At 45.1% G+C, this 18,713-nt stretch overlaps 1 protein-coding gene across 1 annotated transcript in view; it reads right to left on the reverse strand.

The window, feature by feature from the left end:
* The window catches only part of LOC137650167 (cap-specific mRNA (nucleoside-2'-O-)-methyltransferase 1-like), a 98,166-nt gene that overhangs the window by 33,905 nt on the left and 45,548 nt on the right, over positions 1-18,713 (reverse strand). The window contains exons 11-13 of the mRNA XM_068383333.1: positions 14,287-14,483; positions 11,859-11,990; positions 1,948-2,170 (exon numbers count right to left, since the gene is read on the reverse strand). Of these exons, the coding sequence (XP_068239434.1) occupies positions 1,948-2,170; positions 11,859-11,990; positions 14,287-14,483 (552 nt within the window). The remainder of the gene's footprint in view (positions 1-1,947; positions 2,171-11,858; positions 11,991-14,286; positions 14,484-18,713) is intronic.

Raw genomic sequence — 18,713 nt, forward strand, 5'->3', positions numbered from 1 at the left:
AAAAATGTACAACAGAAAATTACATACATACATACATATACCAAAGGCACTTCCCCCAATTTTGGGGGGTAGCCGACATCAACAATGAAACAAAAAAAAAGGGGAACTCTACTCTCTACGTTCAGAGGTCCCCTTTTTGTTTTGTTTCATTGTTGATGTCGGCTACCCCCCAAAATTGGGGGAAGTGCCTTTGGTATATGTATGTATGTATGTAATTTTCTGTTGTACATTTTTTAGTAACGGCAAATAGAATATCCATCACAATTGCTAAATGAAAGATAATTCCTCACACATAATAAATTGGAAAGCATTCATTTACTGTATATCAAAAGACCATAAATAATTCTTCATATACTTTTTCTGCCTCTACTTTAGTAAACAGAGACAATTTTAAGTTTTCTCCTTGCTTACCCTTTTGCCCTACACTTAAGTCTGCATACAAACTTGACATGCTGACTTGTTCATACTTATTTACACCAATAACAATTTCCATTGTAGTTCCATTTAGTTCCTATATTAACAAGAGTTGATGGGAGAAGTACAAGAGGAAAGCCAAGGTTTGGGTGGATGGATGGAGTGAAGAAAGCTCTGGGTGATAGGAGGATAGATGTGAGAGAGGCAAGAGAGCGTGCTAGAAATAGGAATGAATGGCGAGCGATTGTGACGCAATTCCGGTAGGGCCTGCTGCTTCCTCCGGTGCCTTGGATGACAGCACAGGTAGCAGCAGTAGGGGATTCAGCGTTATGAAGCTTCATCTATGGTGGATAACGGGGGAAGGGTGGGCTGTGGCACCCCTAGCAGTACCAGCCAAACTCAGTTGAGTCCCTTGTCAGGCTGGGAGGAACGTAGAGAGGAGAGGTCCCCTTTTTTGTTTCATTTGTTTGATGTCGGCTATCCCCCAAAATTGGGGGAAGTGCCTTGGTATATGTAAGTATGTATGTATGTATGTTACCAATACCTGTATTATTTTGTATGGTATGAAGTGCATACAGCGTCTGCCAAAACTAATTAAGCTGATGGAAGAATATGATTCAGGCTTTGTCTATATAGTAAAAATTAATTTACCGCTGTATTGCTGCAGTACATATAGTGAACTATTAAATATATCTTATATGGAATTATAATTTTTTTAAGGAAACATGTAAGCACAAGGGAATATGATGTTTTAAATTAGTAAGATTTTTTCAGTCTGAGTTTACTAGCAATTCTGCAGAAATAAAACAAAGACTATTTCGCTTAACGACAGGGTGGTAGGATCTAACCCCATCATTAACAGTGGAGTATATGTACCATAAAAAGCAACTATTTGAAATCGTGATTCATGGAATTTCCTTTATATTTCAGCAGGCAATGAAAAAATAAAGTATAAAATGAGCTAGACCAATTGACTTGATGCATAGTTGATAGCTTGCCAAATGAAACCCAGTCTATCCCTCACACAGAGGGCTGTTTTAAATGTATAATTTCCTTTTGATGAAAATGTAAAAAAATAAAATTTCACCAAAGAATCAACTTTGCTATTATCAATAAAAATCTGAGACAAAAACCATAATCTGAAACATGATAAAACATTTCACTTCATACATACATACATACATATACCAAGGCACCTCCCCAACCTTGGGGGGTAGCCGACATCAACAAATGAAACAAAACAAAAAGGGGACCTCTACTCTCTACGTTCCTCACAGCCTAACGAGGGACTCAACCGAGCTCAGCTGGTACTGCTAGGGTGCCACAGCCCACCCTCCCACATTATCCACCACAGATGAAGCTTCATTATGCTGAATTCCCTACTGCTGCTACCTCCGCGGTCATCTAAGGCATCGGAGGAAGCAGCAGGGACTACTGGAACTGCGTCACAATCGCTCGCCATTCATTCCTATTTTCACTTCATAAACATTTTAAAATCAAGCTAATCTTGCAAAATAACTGCATGTAACTCACCTTTCAACAATGTGGAGGTTTCTTATGTCTTTACCATTTAAGACAAGTCCATCAATGATGTGAAAAGTTGTTAATTTGCGTTGAGCTTTATTTTCTCCTCTGTGCTCAGTAACAAGCTCTCCATATAATAACGTATCCGAGGGCAACTCAAGTTTAGTATCGACTCTAATCCAGGGACTGTTGGCTCGACCTTCCCAACGGAATACATTGCACCCTCCTAAACCTGAAATGTCGATTACACTGAATTCCTAATGAATGGCACTGGTTCTGGCATCGTATCTACTGTAAAACCAAATACACTCGACAGGGTATACAAAATCCATACCTTGCATATGGCTAACCCTTGACCTAATTTCCAATCCCTCCCCCCCCACGAAATCATGGTTTACAAGCATTAATTTCTTTCTACTGTACTGACAGTCATGATAGAAAATGGAAAAATAAATTTCAAAGCAAGCTTTCAATGCTAAGGAAATTTCTTTTATTCTTCTAAATTTTCATTTCTTAAGTATTAATCTACGATTATAAAATTATCCTAAACACATTCGTGGACTGTAACTGTAATCCATAGGACCCAGGTTCCTACATTAGCGAAGGAAATTAATTTTAAATCATTACCACATGAAAAATAGTTAGTTCCCTCATATCCATTTTATGAAGGAAACCTTAGCAAACCAAAACAATAGCTAAATTATGTTTCGACTCATTAAATGAGCCGGGAGTTCGAGCTCTGCTCACAACCAGGTTATTTTCAATAATGTTTACAACCTTACCATCCTTGAGAGGTACACGTGGAGGGGAGTTTGAAGGGCTATGAGTCTACCTATAGAGTCTATTACCTGGTCTCCCCTGATGCTAGTTTGGGTGGAGATGATCATGTGTATAAATAGTCAGTCTCTAAGAACTCCTGCAAAAGGTGCAACTACCTGTCCCTTGTCTCTACCACTCATGAGCCACCTTTAAAAAGTTTTTCACACAATCAATTATTTTTTTTAACCCTTTTTCCCCCAAAGGACGTACTGGTACATTTCTGGGCTCGAACCTGTGCCGCCCAGTGAATAAGCTCCATTTAGCACTTATTCTTAGGTAATTTACTGCTAAATATACCAGAGAAAAAATGTAAAGGAGTACTAGGTTAACTAGCTCGCTCACCTATTGGTGTCGGTATAAAATTGGGCGTATAATCCAGAGGTCCCGCACTATTTAGATTCATCCACGACAGAAACCCCAATAGAGGAGAGCCGTTCAACCTCACTCGGTACTACTAACAATGCATCCGCTCAGAACCCAACTCCTTTTAGCACGTCTTGTGTGTAACCCGCTTTTTTGTTGTGCTCTCGTTTTTCCACTTATTTTCTTTGGATTATGGCTTCTTCGTCGGTTTCCCTGGAGACACCGTCTAAGTTAAGTACCAAGCTGTGTTTTGCTGTGTTTTGAGCAACCTAGATCATTTAATATTTGAATTATAGGAGTTTATTCTCTTCGTTCATACCGATCTTGCTTGATTCCATTTACAGTTGGTACTCCTGTTTTGAGAGCTTTTAGTTTCACTCGCGGTGTTACTATATGTATTATTTTTATTATTAAATTTTATTTGTTATTATGGATATTCATTATTTAGCGTTTAGAACCCTCGTGGTTCAATTTTTGGGCCGATATCATTTACGTATCGTTATGGCTGCCGACCTTCGTGCTAGGCGGCAATGTTATTTTTTAAGCCATCAGGTGTGTCTTTTGTGATTTAATTATTATGTTACATGCCTTGCCCAAAAATGTTTATGTGTTTATTTTATATTATCAGCGCTATTACTATTATAATGAATATTGTGCTATTACTCCGTTTGATCTGTCTGGTTGGGGATCGTCAGTTGGTAGCCCTGCTGCTCCGTATCACGTGATCCTCCCCCATGCTCCCCCTCTCGCTAGGTGGGCGGCTAGGCTTCTCTCCCCCCCTCCCCTAGGGGACCGTTGCCTTCCCTCCTTGTAGAGGGGGTAGTTCAGTGTTTATGGACTTTGTCCTCCGGGTGTCCCGCCGGGTTCGGCTCTGTCTAGTCTGGTTGGCCACCGGTCAACAGAGTTGGATCCCGGTGCACCCTATTTTATATTCACTTATCACACTGGTTCATGTTATATGAAACCCTCTGGGTTCGGTTGGCGGTTCTTATTTACAGTTCCGCCCCCCTATTAATTTATAACAGTTCCTATGATGATTATATGACAGATCACTACCCCGGAGTTCCTATACGAATTGGTTTTGGATACTTTTATTTCCCGGCCCGGGGCTTAGCCTCGCCCCGGGAAATCAGACACCATGTGTCTTAATTTCTTGTTGTTGCATCCTTTTTTATGCTCCCGGCTCGACCGGAATGGATGGCTATACTTTAGTCTTAAGCTAGACTTATGTTTAGGCCGGGTCCTCCGGACCCGCCCCTACTTGAGAATATTACAGTTAAGCCCTAATCTTGTGTTAGGCTTATGTTAGGCCCGGGTCGTCCGGACCCGCCCCTACTTATGAGAATTACAGTTTCTCATATACTATTCTTTTTATAGATGGTGCATTGTCAGACGACGGCCTGTGCAGCTGTTCTACATCAGCCCTGCGGCCATACCGTCTGTCGGTCTCACGCCCTCTGCGGAGTGCAGCTGGAGGATGTCGTGGTATGGCACCCGGATAACTGTGTGGTCTGTTTTGACCTCGTTACCACCCTTGGATCTGACTCGGTGAGTCCCGTTGGCTATGTTGCCTTCTTATTTATCTTACCTTTTTTGGCATACATACACTATTTAGTAAGATATCTATGGTCTTGAAGGACCACTGGGAGCCTCCCCTTTTTAATTCCCACTATTATTTCAGGCATCCCCGGAGCAAAAGTCTGCGGCTCGGGCCACACTGAAAGTGTGGGTTGGTGGTTTTGCCCGGAACGTGAAGTCCAAGCGGCCGTACGTCCTCTCCGAGGACTACTGTTCCTTGATTTACCCCAACGCCAAGTCTTCAGCCGCTGTGGCTAGGCATGTTGCAGCTCCCATCATTGCCCACATTGATGCCACCATAGCGGGGTTTATTGATCCAGAGCAGGATCCGTCGGACGCCCCCGAAGATCTAGAAGACAATGTTGCCTCCATGAACCTTGACGTGGAACCCATGTTATTGGATGATCCAGATACAGGTAGGGTGGTAAGTGAGGCAGGTGTTTCCGGCACTGAGATTCCTATCCTCAGCCCCTCTCTTTCTTCTTCATCTGATCGCTCTTCCTTTCATGGTCTTTCTGGGGACCGTGATTCGTCCCAACGATCACACCCGGTTCCCCCCAAGAATAAGTCTAGAACCTTACCTAAAGCTCATAAGCCTCATAAGGCTTCTCATGGTTCTAAACAGAATACAAACCTGTCATCTAAGGCTTCTGGCTCCTCCTCTAAGTCTCGCGACCCGGGAGTTCATTCCGCCACACCTGCTGCTAGCCCGGGCCTTTCCGAATCAGCCATGCTTCGCATCGTGTCGGAGATGCAGGCTAAGTTGGTATCAGAGATGCAGTCTAAGATGGACACGATGTTCTCTAACATCGGTCAGAGACTTGGGGCATTAGAGCAAGGTGCTCCGGAGCGAGTCCAAAGCTCTCTCATCCCGGATGCCTCTAAGCTCCCGCCGTTTGCCAAAAATAACCCTTGGCGTATGGCTCTTCATTCCCCGTTCTCAGACGGAATGTTAACTTTGGAGGGTCTTGGCACTCGTCCCCTAGAGGACTTTGAATTCTTTCCTCCTGGTCTGGCATTTCCATTTCATGGTTATGCCAGGCTTACCGAGGAAGCTTTGGTTCGGTTAGACAAGGTCCCCAAGGAGACAGTCATCTTCCCAAAAGAGCAAGCCCAATCTGTGTGGGCCAGATTCCTGAATGACATCGGCTGTACCAACACTATGTTGACGCCTTATAAGAGCTCCTTCACAATGTTCTTAATGGACAAAAACACCGTGACTCCATGTGTCAATAAGGTAGCAGAGCTTGCCTTCCAATATGCTCTGGAGGAGAAGCCCTTGCCTCCCATTCGAGAGGTGGATCCAATCTCCCTCCTTCTTCCTTCAGGCATTGAGTGTTGGGACAACGTCCATACCACTTTTACCTCTGGAAAGCTAGCAGCAGACTGTGCTTCAGTAATGTTTAGTGAGCGGCTTCCCCGTCTCCCAGAATCCCTCATTAAACAGGAGTATGATTCCCGCCTACGCGTTGGCGGTACTCTGAACTTGGCCACTTCCACGGAGTCGATAGCCTTGACTTACGATACTGAGAGTATTTTTAAGTCTCTCAACAAGGCTACGTTGCAGTCATTATACTATGACCTGTATGACTTCGCTACTGCTAAACGCAGGTGTCGCAAACATGTCCTGGCAGAAGCGACTATTAGGCATGAACCTAATAAGCTTATCCGGTCCTCCTGTTGGGGTTCAAACCTCTTCCCTGAGGACCTTGTAGAGGAAGTCTTGGCGGAGACCACTAGAGTCAACCAGAGCCTTAAAGCCCGTTGGGGTTTGACTCCTAAACGTAAATATGACCCTGCAAATTACCAAGCCCGGGGTAGGAAGAAGCTCCGTCCATATACCTCCACCCAGTTCAGGCAACAGCAGAGTGGTTCGTCCATTTTCCGGCTGCCTCTTCCCCCATCTCCTGTTGCCCCGGCACAGCCTTCCACCTCTCAGGCTCCTTCGGACGACTATGTCACCGTTCTGCTTCCTAAGAGCCAGCTTTCTGGTGCCTTCGCCACTTCTCCTGCCTTTAACCAGTCGTATGAGGCTCATAGCTCTTCCCAGAGTTATGGTAGAGGTAGAGGCTACCACCGTGGTTCTAACCAGAACAAAGGCAGGGGAAGAGCCTTTCGCAGAGGAAAGAACTTCCGAGGCGGACGTGGAGGCAACTCCTCAAACCAATACTGAGGTGCAGCAGGTAGGGGGGAGGCTCTATGCCTTCCGCAACAAATGGAGGTTCAGTCCCTGGGCGTTCAGTATCATCTCCAAGGGACTGGGGTGGAGTTGGATTCAAGGACCTCCTCCTCCGATCAAATTTCGTCAACATTCCACTCCGGACCTGGTCGAATTTGTCCAGGATCTTTTACAAAAGAACGCCATACAAGAAACGAAACACCTGAAGTTTCAAGGTCGGCTGTTCAGTGTCCCGAAGAAGGATTCAGACAAGAGAAGAGTGATTCTAGACCTATCCCTTCTCAACTTGTCCATTCAATGCGACAAGTTTCGAATGCTTACCGTCTCGCAGGTGCGGACCTTACTTCCCCGTGGGGCCGTCACCACCTCTATCGATCTTACAGACGCCTATTATCACGTCCCGATAGCGAGACACTTCCGTCCGTACCTAGGCTTTCGCTTAGGGGACAAAAGTTACTCCTTCAAGGTGATGCCTTTCGGGCTCAACATCGCCCCAAGGATCTTCACAAAGTTAGCAGAAGTCGCTGTTCAGGAACTCAGGAATCAAGGGATTCAAGTAGTAGCCTATCTGGACGACTGGCTCATTTGGTCAGACACCTCCCAAAATTGCCTAAAAGCCACTCACAAAGTCATCCATTATCTTCAATCTCTAGGCTTCCAGATCAACTTCAAGAAGTCCCGTCTTCTTCCAAAATCGAAGTTCCAATGGCTCGGCCTGCAATGGGATCTTATATCTCATACTCTGTGTCTTCCCAAACCCAAGAGGTTAGAGATTGCAAGGAACACCAAACGCTTTCTCAAAGACAAAGTAAGTTCCAGACGACTCCAAGAGAGGATTCTGGGGTCCCTTCAGTTTGCCTCAGTGACGGATCTTCTTCTGAAGGCAAAATTGAAAGATATCAATCGTGTCTGGCGTTCGAGGGCGAACCGGAAGCTCCGGGACAGGAAAGTCCGCCTTCCTCCCATTCTACGGGAAAGACTTCTTCCTTGGACAAAGCAAACAGTCTGTCAAAGTCAGTTCCCCTTCGATTTCCGCCTCCGAAATTAATCATTCACACGGACGCATCCTTATCAGGTTGGGGCGGCTATTCTCAGCTCAAGAAAGTTCAAGGTCTTTGGTCTCCCTTGTTCCGCCAATTTCACATCAATGTGCTGGAGGCCATGGCAGTTCTTCTAACCCTGAAACGTCTCGCTCTTCCCAAGAAACAACACCTTCGTCTGGTCCTCGACAGCGAAGTGGTGGTCCGCTGCCTCAACAGAGGCGGGTCAAAGTCAGGGCCTCTGAACCATGTTCTAGTAGCCATATTCTCCCTAGCAGCCTTGAACCGTTGGCATCTTTCAGCTGTCCACCTGGCGGGAGTCCGGAATGTAGTGGCAGACGCCCTGTCCCGGACCTCCCCTCTAGAATCGGAATGGTCACTCGATCTAAAGTCATTTCGGTGGATTCTCTCTCAGGTTCCCGGTCTCCAAGTGGACCTCTTCGCCACGGAATCCAACCACAAATTGAGAGTATATGTGGCTCCCAATCTAGACCCTCAGGCTTACGCCACAGACGCCATGTCACAGAATTGGGACACCTGGGAAAAGATTTATCTCTTTCCCCCGGTGAATCTTTTGCTGAAAGTTCTAGACAAGCTGAGATCCTTCAAGGGACAAGTAGCCTTGGTCGCACCCAACTGGCCCAAGAGCAACTGGTATCCTCTCCTGCGAGAGTTGAGACTATACCCTCACCCGATACCCAATCCGGTTCTGTCTCAGATAGTACAAACACGCGTTGTGTACGCTTTCTCAAACATTCAGAGCGCCCTAACTTTATGGACTTTATGAAGTTTGCGGCTATGCATGGTGCCAATATTGATCCTCAAAACACCTTGTTCCTAGAATCGGATAAACGGGATTCCACCATCCGCCAGTATGACTCTGCAGTTAAAAAGTTGGCAAAATTTTTAATAGACTCAGACGTGAACTGTATGAACTTGAACCTTACAGTCACTTTCTTTAGATCTTTATTAGAATCAGGTCTGGCAGCCAATACTATCACCACTATTAAATCGGCTCTGAAAAAGATCTTCCTAGTGGGTTTTAACATAGACTTAACCGACTCTTTGTTAGCTTCAATTCCGAAAGCTTGTGCCAGACTGAAACCGGTTACTCGTCCTACCCCGGTGACCTGGTTCCTTAATGACGTACTCAAATTGGCTTCTGATACCATTAACAGTTCTTGTGATTACATTCCCCTTCTCAGGAAAACACTTTTCCTGGTGAGCTTGGCTTCCGGGGCAAGAATTTCTGAATTGGCAGCCTTGTCGAGAGACCCGGGTCATATTGACTTCCTGCCTTCGGGAGAGGTCCTTCTTTCTCCTAACAAATTCTTTTTGGCTAAGAACGAAGACCCTCAGAACAGATGGTCCTCCTGGAAAATTGTTCCCCTCACGCAAGATCCGTCTCTGTGCCCTGTTACTACTCTTAGGTCTTATTTATCCCGGACCTCCTCTAACTCCTCGGGGCCTCTATTCGTTAGAGAACAAGGCGGTACCATTACTATTAAAGGGATCAGGCAACAAATTTTGTATTTTATTAAACAAGCTAACCCTGACTCTTTTCCTCTTGCACATGATATCAGGGCGGTTGCTACCTCGGTGAACTTTTTTCACCACATGAATTTTACAGACCTTTCCAGGTATACAGGGTGGAAATCACCGTCAGTGTTCAAGAAACACTACCTTAAACATTTGGAAGCCCTAAAATTTTCTACAGTAGCCGCAGGGAGCGTAGTTACTCCCAGGTAACTCACAGGTTAATGCCTTGTCTCTTTATCTCTCCCTCTTACCTGCCTCATTTATACCCTATTGTATTCGTTGGTCTCGCACCTGAATACTGTTATTATATTTGTAAATTTTTATACTCCTGAGTATCTGTATATATTATCACTCACGGCATTATTATACCTACCGTATTGGATTTATGTTCATATTTAAGATACCCTTATAATTGTTTTTTGGTACTCATCTCTGATTAAAAGCATCCTGTATTTCCCTTACGCTTATGTTTTTTCCTTTATTTTGCAAGTTTGGGGACATTTTCTCTTGTATAGATTCACTGGGCGGCACAGGTTCGAGCCCAGAAAAGGGATTTTGACGTAGGAAAAATCTATTTCTGGGCGAAGGACCTGTGCCGCCCAGTGAACCCTCCCAGCTCCTCTCCCTTGGAGTCCCCAAACTTTGGGTGCTAAGGAGTTGGGTTCTGAGCGGATGCATTGTTAGTAGTACCGAGTGAGGTTGAACGGCTCTCCTCTATTGGGGTTTCTGTCGTGGATGAATCTAAATAGTGCGGGACCTCTGGATTATACGCCCAATTTTATACCGACACCAATAGGTGAGCGAGCTAGTTAACCTAGCACTCCTTTACATTTTTTCTCTGGTATATTTAGCAGTAAATTACCTAAGAATAAGTGCTAAATGGAGCTTATTCACTGGGCGGCACAGGTCCTTCGCCCAGAAATAGATTTTTCCTACGTCAAAATCCCTTTTTACAAAAGCCATCCCTTTATCCCCTTGGACGTACCGGTACGTCCCTGCGAAAAAATGCTATAAAATTTTTTTTTTTTTCATATTTTTGATGATTTTTTGAGAAAATTCAGGCATTTTCCAAGAGAATGAGACCAACCTGACCTCTCTATGACAAAAATTAAGGCTTTTAGAGCAATTTAAAAAATATATACTGCAAAGTGTGCTGGAAAAAAAACAACCCACTGGGGGTTAAGGGTTGGAAATTTCCAAATAGCCTGGGGGTAAAAGGGTTAATGGTTTAAGACAAATTTTTACTTTTTACACATTTAAAAAAAATGGACCATAGAAATCCAAACAATTGGATATAAAGATACTATAATTAGAGAGGAAACTTTGGCTATTAATGCAAAATGCTATATTTTAATACCTCGGAAGTTTTCTTTTAAGAAAACTCAAAAACATCTAACAAAAACTATTTCATCTTATTCCTCATCCTCTAGTTTTGTTAAAGTTTTTCTAGTTTATTTAGGAAATATTTATTTTAATGTTATTACTGTTCTTAAAATTATTCTTTCCTTGTTTCCTTTCCTCATTGGGCTATTTTCCCTGTTGGAGCCCCCTGGGCTTATAGAATCCTGCTTTTCCAACTAGGGTTGTAGCTTAGCAAGTAATAATAATAATAATAATAATAATAATAATAATAATAATAATAATAATAATATGGTACCTACTGTATAGTGAGTATCATGCATCATATCGGAGCCTAATTTTCAGTACATAAATGACAATTATTGTAAAAGTGGAAAAACTGCTACAGGGAATCACTTCCTAATAATGAACCCATTCCTGGAATCCATGTACTGATTCTCAAGATAGTAACATTCTTCAGATTATAAAATCTAAAAGGAATGGTCTAAGTAATACATTCAGAATGATTACCCATTCCAAGAGCAATACTTGTACCTTATTACAAATAAATTCAATCCCAGAACTATAAATGTATCTGGTGCAAACAAGTACAATGTCGTACAGTACTTCCTTGTTATCTTGAAAAGGTTCCACAATGATGTAAGACGTGTTTGAAAACTTGGTGTATATTTGTAGATATTACAAAAAAACGTTAAGAGCTTTCGTCCATCATCTGTGGACTTGGTCACTAAAATGTTTATAAAATTACAAGTCAGGTACAGATATAAGGAAAACCAGAAATACATAAACAATGGCTATGTATTTGAATTGTTTATGTATTTCTGTTTTTCCTTATATCAGTACCTGACTTGCAATTTTATAAACATTTTAGTGACCAAGTCCACAGATGATGGACGAAAGCTCTTAACGTTTTTTGTAATATCTACAAATATACACAAAGGTTTTCAAACACGTCTCACATCATTGTGGAACCTTTTCAAGATAAATGTATCTACAAAAGTCATAAACAAAGGTATCTAAAAAACAAGTATTTCATATCTCACCTATATAAAAAGCCCTGTCTTTCCTTCCTTCTTTGGATGAAGCTAACAGGAGGCACCTGTAATCATAAGCACTACGAAGTTTCTCCTTAAAGTTTTCTAAATTTAGGTCCCCTGGGCTTTGCAACATATAATCTGTAAGATAAATAAAAAGTTAATTTCAATAAAAACAACTTTTGTAGTTAATCAATGCAGTCAAATATTTCTTTATGGTACTCCTAGGCCTTTCTGTGGATAATTGAATTCACAAATACCAAACCACAGAATAATGTGTGACTGTGTATCACACTGAAATGTGATAATTAAAAATACACTAATCCAATTAAAAATCAACTAATCCCTTGGCCATATCAGGTGTTACATTCCAATCCCTTTACCTTACCTTCCAATCAAAAACTAATAATTCAGAGATGAGAGTTTTAGGATAATAGAGTGAATTAAAATACTGAAAATGATAAATAAAAATGTTCGACAAACTGTCCGGTGACAAAACGTCCAACAAATGAAAAAGAGCTCAACGACCGGTCTTCGGCCCCATTTGACCTCTCCACCATGAAAAGACAACTGTAAAAGATTGGAGACTTGTCTCGAAAGACTTTGAGCGTGCTTTTCTCCAACATCCTTTCTACCTCTCGGACAGGGCTTTCGGTGATGTTTGAGGATCAGACAAGAATACTCTGACATTCCAGAGAAAAGCTAACGAGTAACCATCCTGAAGGACACTCATTACCAAAGGTTGGCTCCATGTCTCTGCTAGGTTGCCTACTGGTAAGAGGAGCATCTCCCTACTCTCGGCACCAGAAGAGGGGGAACGGTGGCATCAGCAATTCCTTCTCCCTCCCTTCTTCCTGGAAGAATCAAGATGGATGGCTCGAAAGGGTTATGCATGCACAGGCTACTTTTGGGAAGAAGTTGTAAGTGGCCTTCCTTGCACTCAATCCAGCATGTATGGCTGATGACGACACTACTCCGAGGGGAGAAACCACACTGGTTGCTCCAACAAAAACCAGGGGTAGGCACACTTACTGGAGCTTGCAACACAGACACAGGGGCTGAATTCAAAAGCACAGAGGGAGAGGGGCCTACAGGTCCCAGAGCCACAGGGACAAGGATCAGGGTGTCAGACAGGGGTGACTGGTTCAAGTGTGATGAAGTGGGTGACACCAGGCCCTGTGGCACCAAGCACTGACAATTTCATCCACAGAGCTGACTTACATCCAACCTTAGGGAGGATACAAAGTTGTGCCAGAGCCTTTTCTATTGATATTGGCACTGACATCAACGGGCAGGCATTTTGGGTTTAGGGATCACAGGGAGCACCACTACTAGGGTCAATTGCGTGACGGCCTTAATCGCTGGTGTTACCACGGGAGACATTGGCACTGGGGACACTGGCGGCTAGGTAGCCTTAGATACTAGTTCCCTTGAAAATGTCATAGAGGTCCTACCTGCTAGACATAAGGAGGTCCATACATTCTTTACATAAAGCTCATCGTTAGTGGTCTGCACGGCAAGAAGCGAAGAGTTTCCAACTGGAATTCCATACACCACCAGAACCTGAGGTCTTGCTCCTGCTGTACACTTCCCCAGAGACTGAGCCAGGAGCGATCACAGAAGCAGCAGTCGCACTTAATAGCGGAAAGAAAGAGGTGAAAGACTTCCTCGGTGTCTTCTTGAGCATTGCCAAAAAAGATCTCGGAGAAAACTTAGTTCTCTTTTTCCCCTCCAAAGCAAATACCTGCTACACCACAGGAGGCTATGACCTACACTTGGCATACTGGGATGATTGCCAATAATCACAACCCCTATAAGAAGCACAAAGTGTGGATCTATATCCAGTTTTGCCATAAAACGGTTAAAGCGTCCACTCTTTCCTAAGCAAGTATTAATCTCTTTCCCTTCCACAACTCTTGCTTCACATCGATAATCACATTCAGCGACAGTCACCATTTACTTTTTGCAAAGAAAAAAGATGAAAGCCTTTTGTTAGGCCACAACAATACATCTATGCTCGATGCAGCCGAGAGCACAAAACTGAAGAGCTTCCGACAGGGGAAGGGAACTCGCCCAGTCATTGCTTGCCATTAACTACCCCCATTAACAAATTCAACAGCTATTCCAACTCCACTGAAGAAATTCTCATATCTTAAAAGGATGAAAGGTTTGTATATATGTAGGTACAAAAACCTCATAACTACATATTGTACCTCAGGACAGCAACACTAAAAAGTACAATAATTACAATTCTTAAAAAAAAAAAAAATTTGACTTTAGGACAGAAGATAACAAAAACGTAAAATAAAATAAGGCCAATATACTTAAGCAAGCAATTTCTTCTTTTTTAAACTTATATTCCTCAAGCTTCTTCATGTTGAGCCTCTTTATATAACACCACAATAACTAATGATCAACTTTTTTAAACATAAAGTACCATGATTATCTCCTTTCATGAGGTCCAAAAATTTGACTTTTGCCTCGACTCTCTGTGGTGCTGTGCGAGTCTTGTCTGGTAGCTGCCATCGACTGAGGCACTCGCGGCGGAGCTCGGCTTGACGAGGTTCTATCAGCTGAGTGTCCTGACAGTAGACTTGAATCTTCCGTAAACTGACCATTTGTCGGAACCCAAGCCTGGAATTCAAACAGAGCCAATTTATCGGTAATTTCGTCTAAAAAATTTATCATAAATAAATACAATTCTAGTTAAAAAAAAAAATTAAATGGGTTGCATAACACAAAACCAAGAAGGTACAGAATTTTTAAAATATTAATAAAAGCAAAATAAAAATTTCATAGAAATGCCATACAATGAACAATGGTTAAAAATCTTATAAAAATGGACAAATTTTAATAAAGCCTGCATGAAAAAAAAAAAAATTTGAGAGGGAAAGAGAAAACGAGATATTTTACATCTTATCTTTAGTTATTAAATATTCTATTCCACGTGTATTAAGCATTTCAGCAATATGAAAAATTCGAAGATAATTTGTATTTTTCCTAACCATACAAACCTTAGCTTTTTACAGAGGGGTTTACCTTTTAGCGCAGCTGAAATGACGAGCCAATAGTTTTAACGAGGGTTAATTACCCCCGCGCTAGTTAGCGGGGAGTGGGGAAGGGTAGCTTGCTACCCCTCCCCCCTCCACACACCGGTGACTTGCTTCACTTCACTTAGAGGTAGGACTTGACTTGGGGGTCAGGGATGGCGGGCACATATGTGTAAATAGCTAAGGTTTGTATGGTTAGGAAAAATACAAATTATCTTCAAATTTGTCATTTGTTCCGTAACCGAAATACAAACCACGCTATTTACAGAGGGTGACTTACCCCTTAGGAAGGGTGGAAAGTCCCCAGCCTTACTGACTTCGGCTTGCCCGGGGGCTCGATCCCTCAGTGAGCAGCACTAGAGAGAGGGAGCCCCTGTACCTCACAAGTTCCTAGCATCGCTAGGAACGAGTGGCCTACATGAGCAGTGTGAGGAGGAGAGTGTGACTCGTCCTATGAAGTTGACCTTGAGACCTTCAGATAGGAATTCTAGGATAGGACGTTCCCCATACCACCTCGTCAGGGTATGGGAGACGCAACAGTATTAAGCTTAATACTAGGAGCACAAAGAAGCATGGGTTACCTGCAGAGGTCGAGGTCAGCTATGCGAGGACCAGGATGCTGCTTCCCCAAGAGAGGGGAGAATGAAGAAAGAAGTACGGGTCAGACATACTCTTTCATTCACGCAGAATAAGACCGGGTAACAACGCCCTCAACCTACTGCTACTTGTCCAAAAAGAAGCCAGATGTTAGACCAGCTGTTGTGCAGCCACCACAGGGCCGATAGAAAACGTATCGAGGCTCCTGTAGGTCACGTCTTGCAGGTAGTGGGCTGTGAAGGTCGTTTGACGCTTCCAGACCCCAGCTTGAAGTACCTGCGTCACAGAGAAGTTTCTCTTGAAGGCCAGGGATGTAGCAATACCCCTGACATCGTGGGCCCGAGGGCGACGTGACGGAGGAGGGTCAGGATTCAGGGCATGGTGGATAACCCTTCGAATCCAAGCTGAGATGATGTTCCTGGTGACCCTCCTCTTTGTCCTGCCTGTGCTCACAAACAAAGCTCGCACATGAGGACGGACTGCAGCCGTTCTCTTCAAGTAGTGCCTCAGACTCCTCACTGGACATAGTAGCAGCTGGTCTGGGTCGCTTGTTACAGAACGGAGACTCGCGATCCTGAAAGAGTCGAACCGAGGATCCGGCACTCCAGGATTCTGAGTCTTGGCCACAAACTCAGGGACGAACCTGAACGTTACCTCCCCCCATCCCCTTGAATGGGCGATGTCGTACGAGAGACCATGAAGTTCACTAACTCGCTTGGCCGAAGCCAAGGCGAGTAGGAAAGCCGTCTTCCAAGACAGGTGCCGATCGGAGGCCTGGCGTAATGGCTCGAAGGGAGGTCTCTTAAGAGACCTGAGGGCTCGAACCACGTTCCAAGGAGGGGGTCTCACTTCTGACTGGGGGCAGATAAGCTCATAGCTACGTATGAGTAAAGAGAGTTCTAGCGATGAAGAAATATCCACGCCCTTCAATCTGAAGGCCAAGCTTAAGGCTGAGCGATAGCCTTTCACTGCCGAGACAGAAAGGCGCATTTCTTCTCGCAGATACACGAGGAAGTCCGCTATTGCTGGAATAGTGGCATCGAGTGGAGAGATACCCCTTCCACGACACCAACCACCAAAGACTCTCCACTTTGCTTGGTAGACTCCCTCAGAGGACCTTCGCAGGTGCCGAGACATACTCTCCGCAACCTGTTGCGAAAAGCCTCTCTCCGCGCGGAGACGCTGGATAGTCTCCAGGCGTGAAGCCGAAGCGAGGCTACGGCCCTGTGAGGGACGCCGGAGTGGGGTTGTCTGAGAAGCTCGTGTCGTGGAGGAAGCTCCCTTGGGAGTTCCGTCAGGAGTTGCAGAAGGTCCGGAAACCATTCCGCGTGATGCCATAGCGGAGCTACCAGTCATCGAACAGTTGACCGATAGTCTGGTCCTGTTGAGCACCCTTCTCATCAGACAGAACGGTGGGAAGGCGTACACGTCGATGTTGTCCCACCGTTGCTGGAAAGCATCTTGCCAGAGTGCCTTGGGGTCCGGGACTGGTGAGCAGTACAGGGGCAGCTTGAAGTTCAAGGCTGTCGCAAACAAGTCCACAGTCGGGGAACCCCACAAAGTCAGGACTTTGTTGGCTATCTGAGGATCCAAAGACCACTCGGTACTCACTATCTGCGAAGCCCTGCTCAGACTGTCGGCGAGCACATTCCTCTTGCCAGGAATGAAGCGAGCTGATAGGTTTATCGTGTGGGTTTCGGTCCACCTCAGAGTCTCTACTGCAAGATGGGATAGCTGTTGCGAAAAAGTGCCTCCCTGCTTGTTGATATAAGCCACTACCGTGGTGTTGTCGCTCATCACCACCACGGAGTGACCTGCCAGGGACCGTTGGAACTGCTGAAGAGCCAGAAAGACGGCCTTCAATTCTAGCAGGTTGATGTGTAGGCACTTTTCTGATTCTGACCAAAGGCCTGAGGCCCTCTGGTTCAGAACGTGCGCCCCCCACCCTTCTTTTGACGCGTCCGAAAACAGAGTCAATTCGGGGGGGAGGACGAGAAGACTCACTCCCTTCCGCAGGTTCTCGTCGGCCAGCCACCACCGCAAGTCCGTCTGTTCCAGAGACCCCATTGGGATCAGAATGTCCGGGGAATCGGATCCTTGATTCCACCGGGACTTGAGCCGCCATTGAAGGGATCTCATCCTGAGGCGGCTGTTTGGAACCAGACGGGCCAGGGAGGATAGGTGGCCTAAGAGACGCAACCACGATTGGGCGGGGAGTTCTTTTCGCCTGAGGAAGGGTTCCGCCACCCTCCTCAGCCTTGCTATCCGGTCGTCTGATGGAAAGGCTTTGTGGAGATTGGTGTCTATTAGCATGCCTAGATAAACCAGTCGTTGGGACGGCTGCAGAGAGGACTTCTCGAGGTTCACCACGATCCTCAGATCCTGGCAAAGATCCAGAAGCCTGTCTCGGTGCCGAAGAAGGGTCGACTCCGAGTCTGCTAGGATCAGCCAATCGTCCAGGTAACGAAGGAGACGAATGCCGTTCCTGTGCGCCCAAGATGAAATCAGGGTGAACACTCTGGTGAACACCTGAGGAGCTGTGGAGACACCGAAACACAGCACCTTGAACTGGTAGATCTTGTTGTCTAGGCAGAATCTCAGGTACTTCCTGGAAGACGGATGGATTGGGATCTGGAAGTATGCGTCCTTTAGATCCAGTGTACACATGAAGTCTTGTGGTCTCACCGCAAGTCTGACCGTGTCTGCTGTCTCCATGCTGAACCGGGTTTGTTTGACAAACCTGTTCAGAGCTGAGAGATCGATGACGGGTCTCCAGCCTCCAGTAGACTTCTCTACAAGAAAGAGTCGACTGAAGAAGCCTGGGGAGCCGTCCACGACCTCCTCGAGAGCACCCTTCTCGAGCATGGTCTCGACTTCGGCCTAAAGGGCCAGCCCCTTTGCCGATCCCGTGGCATAGGAGCTCAACGACACTGGATTCGCTGTCAGGGGAGGTTGAGATGTTGTGAACGGGACGCGATAACCTTGGCCGATCACAGAGACCGTCCAAGCATCGGCCCCGTGTTGCTGCCACCTGCGGACGCAACGCTGAAGGCATCCCCCCCACAGGTGGACATGCAGGGGGACTGCCACCCCTAGGGCTTGCGGCCGCGGCTGCCACCCCTAGGAGTCTTGCCTCCCCTGGAGGACTTACCGCCCCTCTTGACCTTGGCTGGAAAGGGCAGGGGCTTAGACACCACCTTCTTAGCTGCCGGTGCCT

This window comes from Palaemon carinicauda, chromosome 11, assembly GCF_036898095.1.
Source record: "Palaemon carinicauda isolate YSFRI2023 chromosome 11, ASM3689809v2, whole genome shotgun sequence".
In the NCBI taxonomy this organism is placed as follows: domain Eukaryota; kingdom Metazoa; phylum Arthropoda; class Malacostraca; order Decapoda; family Palaemonidae; genus Palaemon; species Palaemon carinicauda.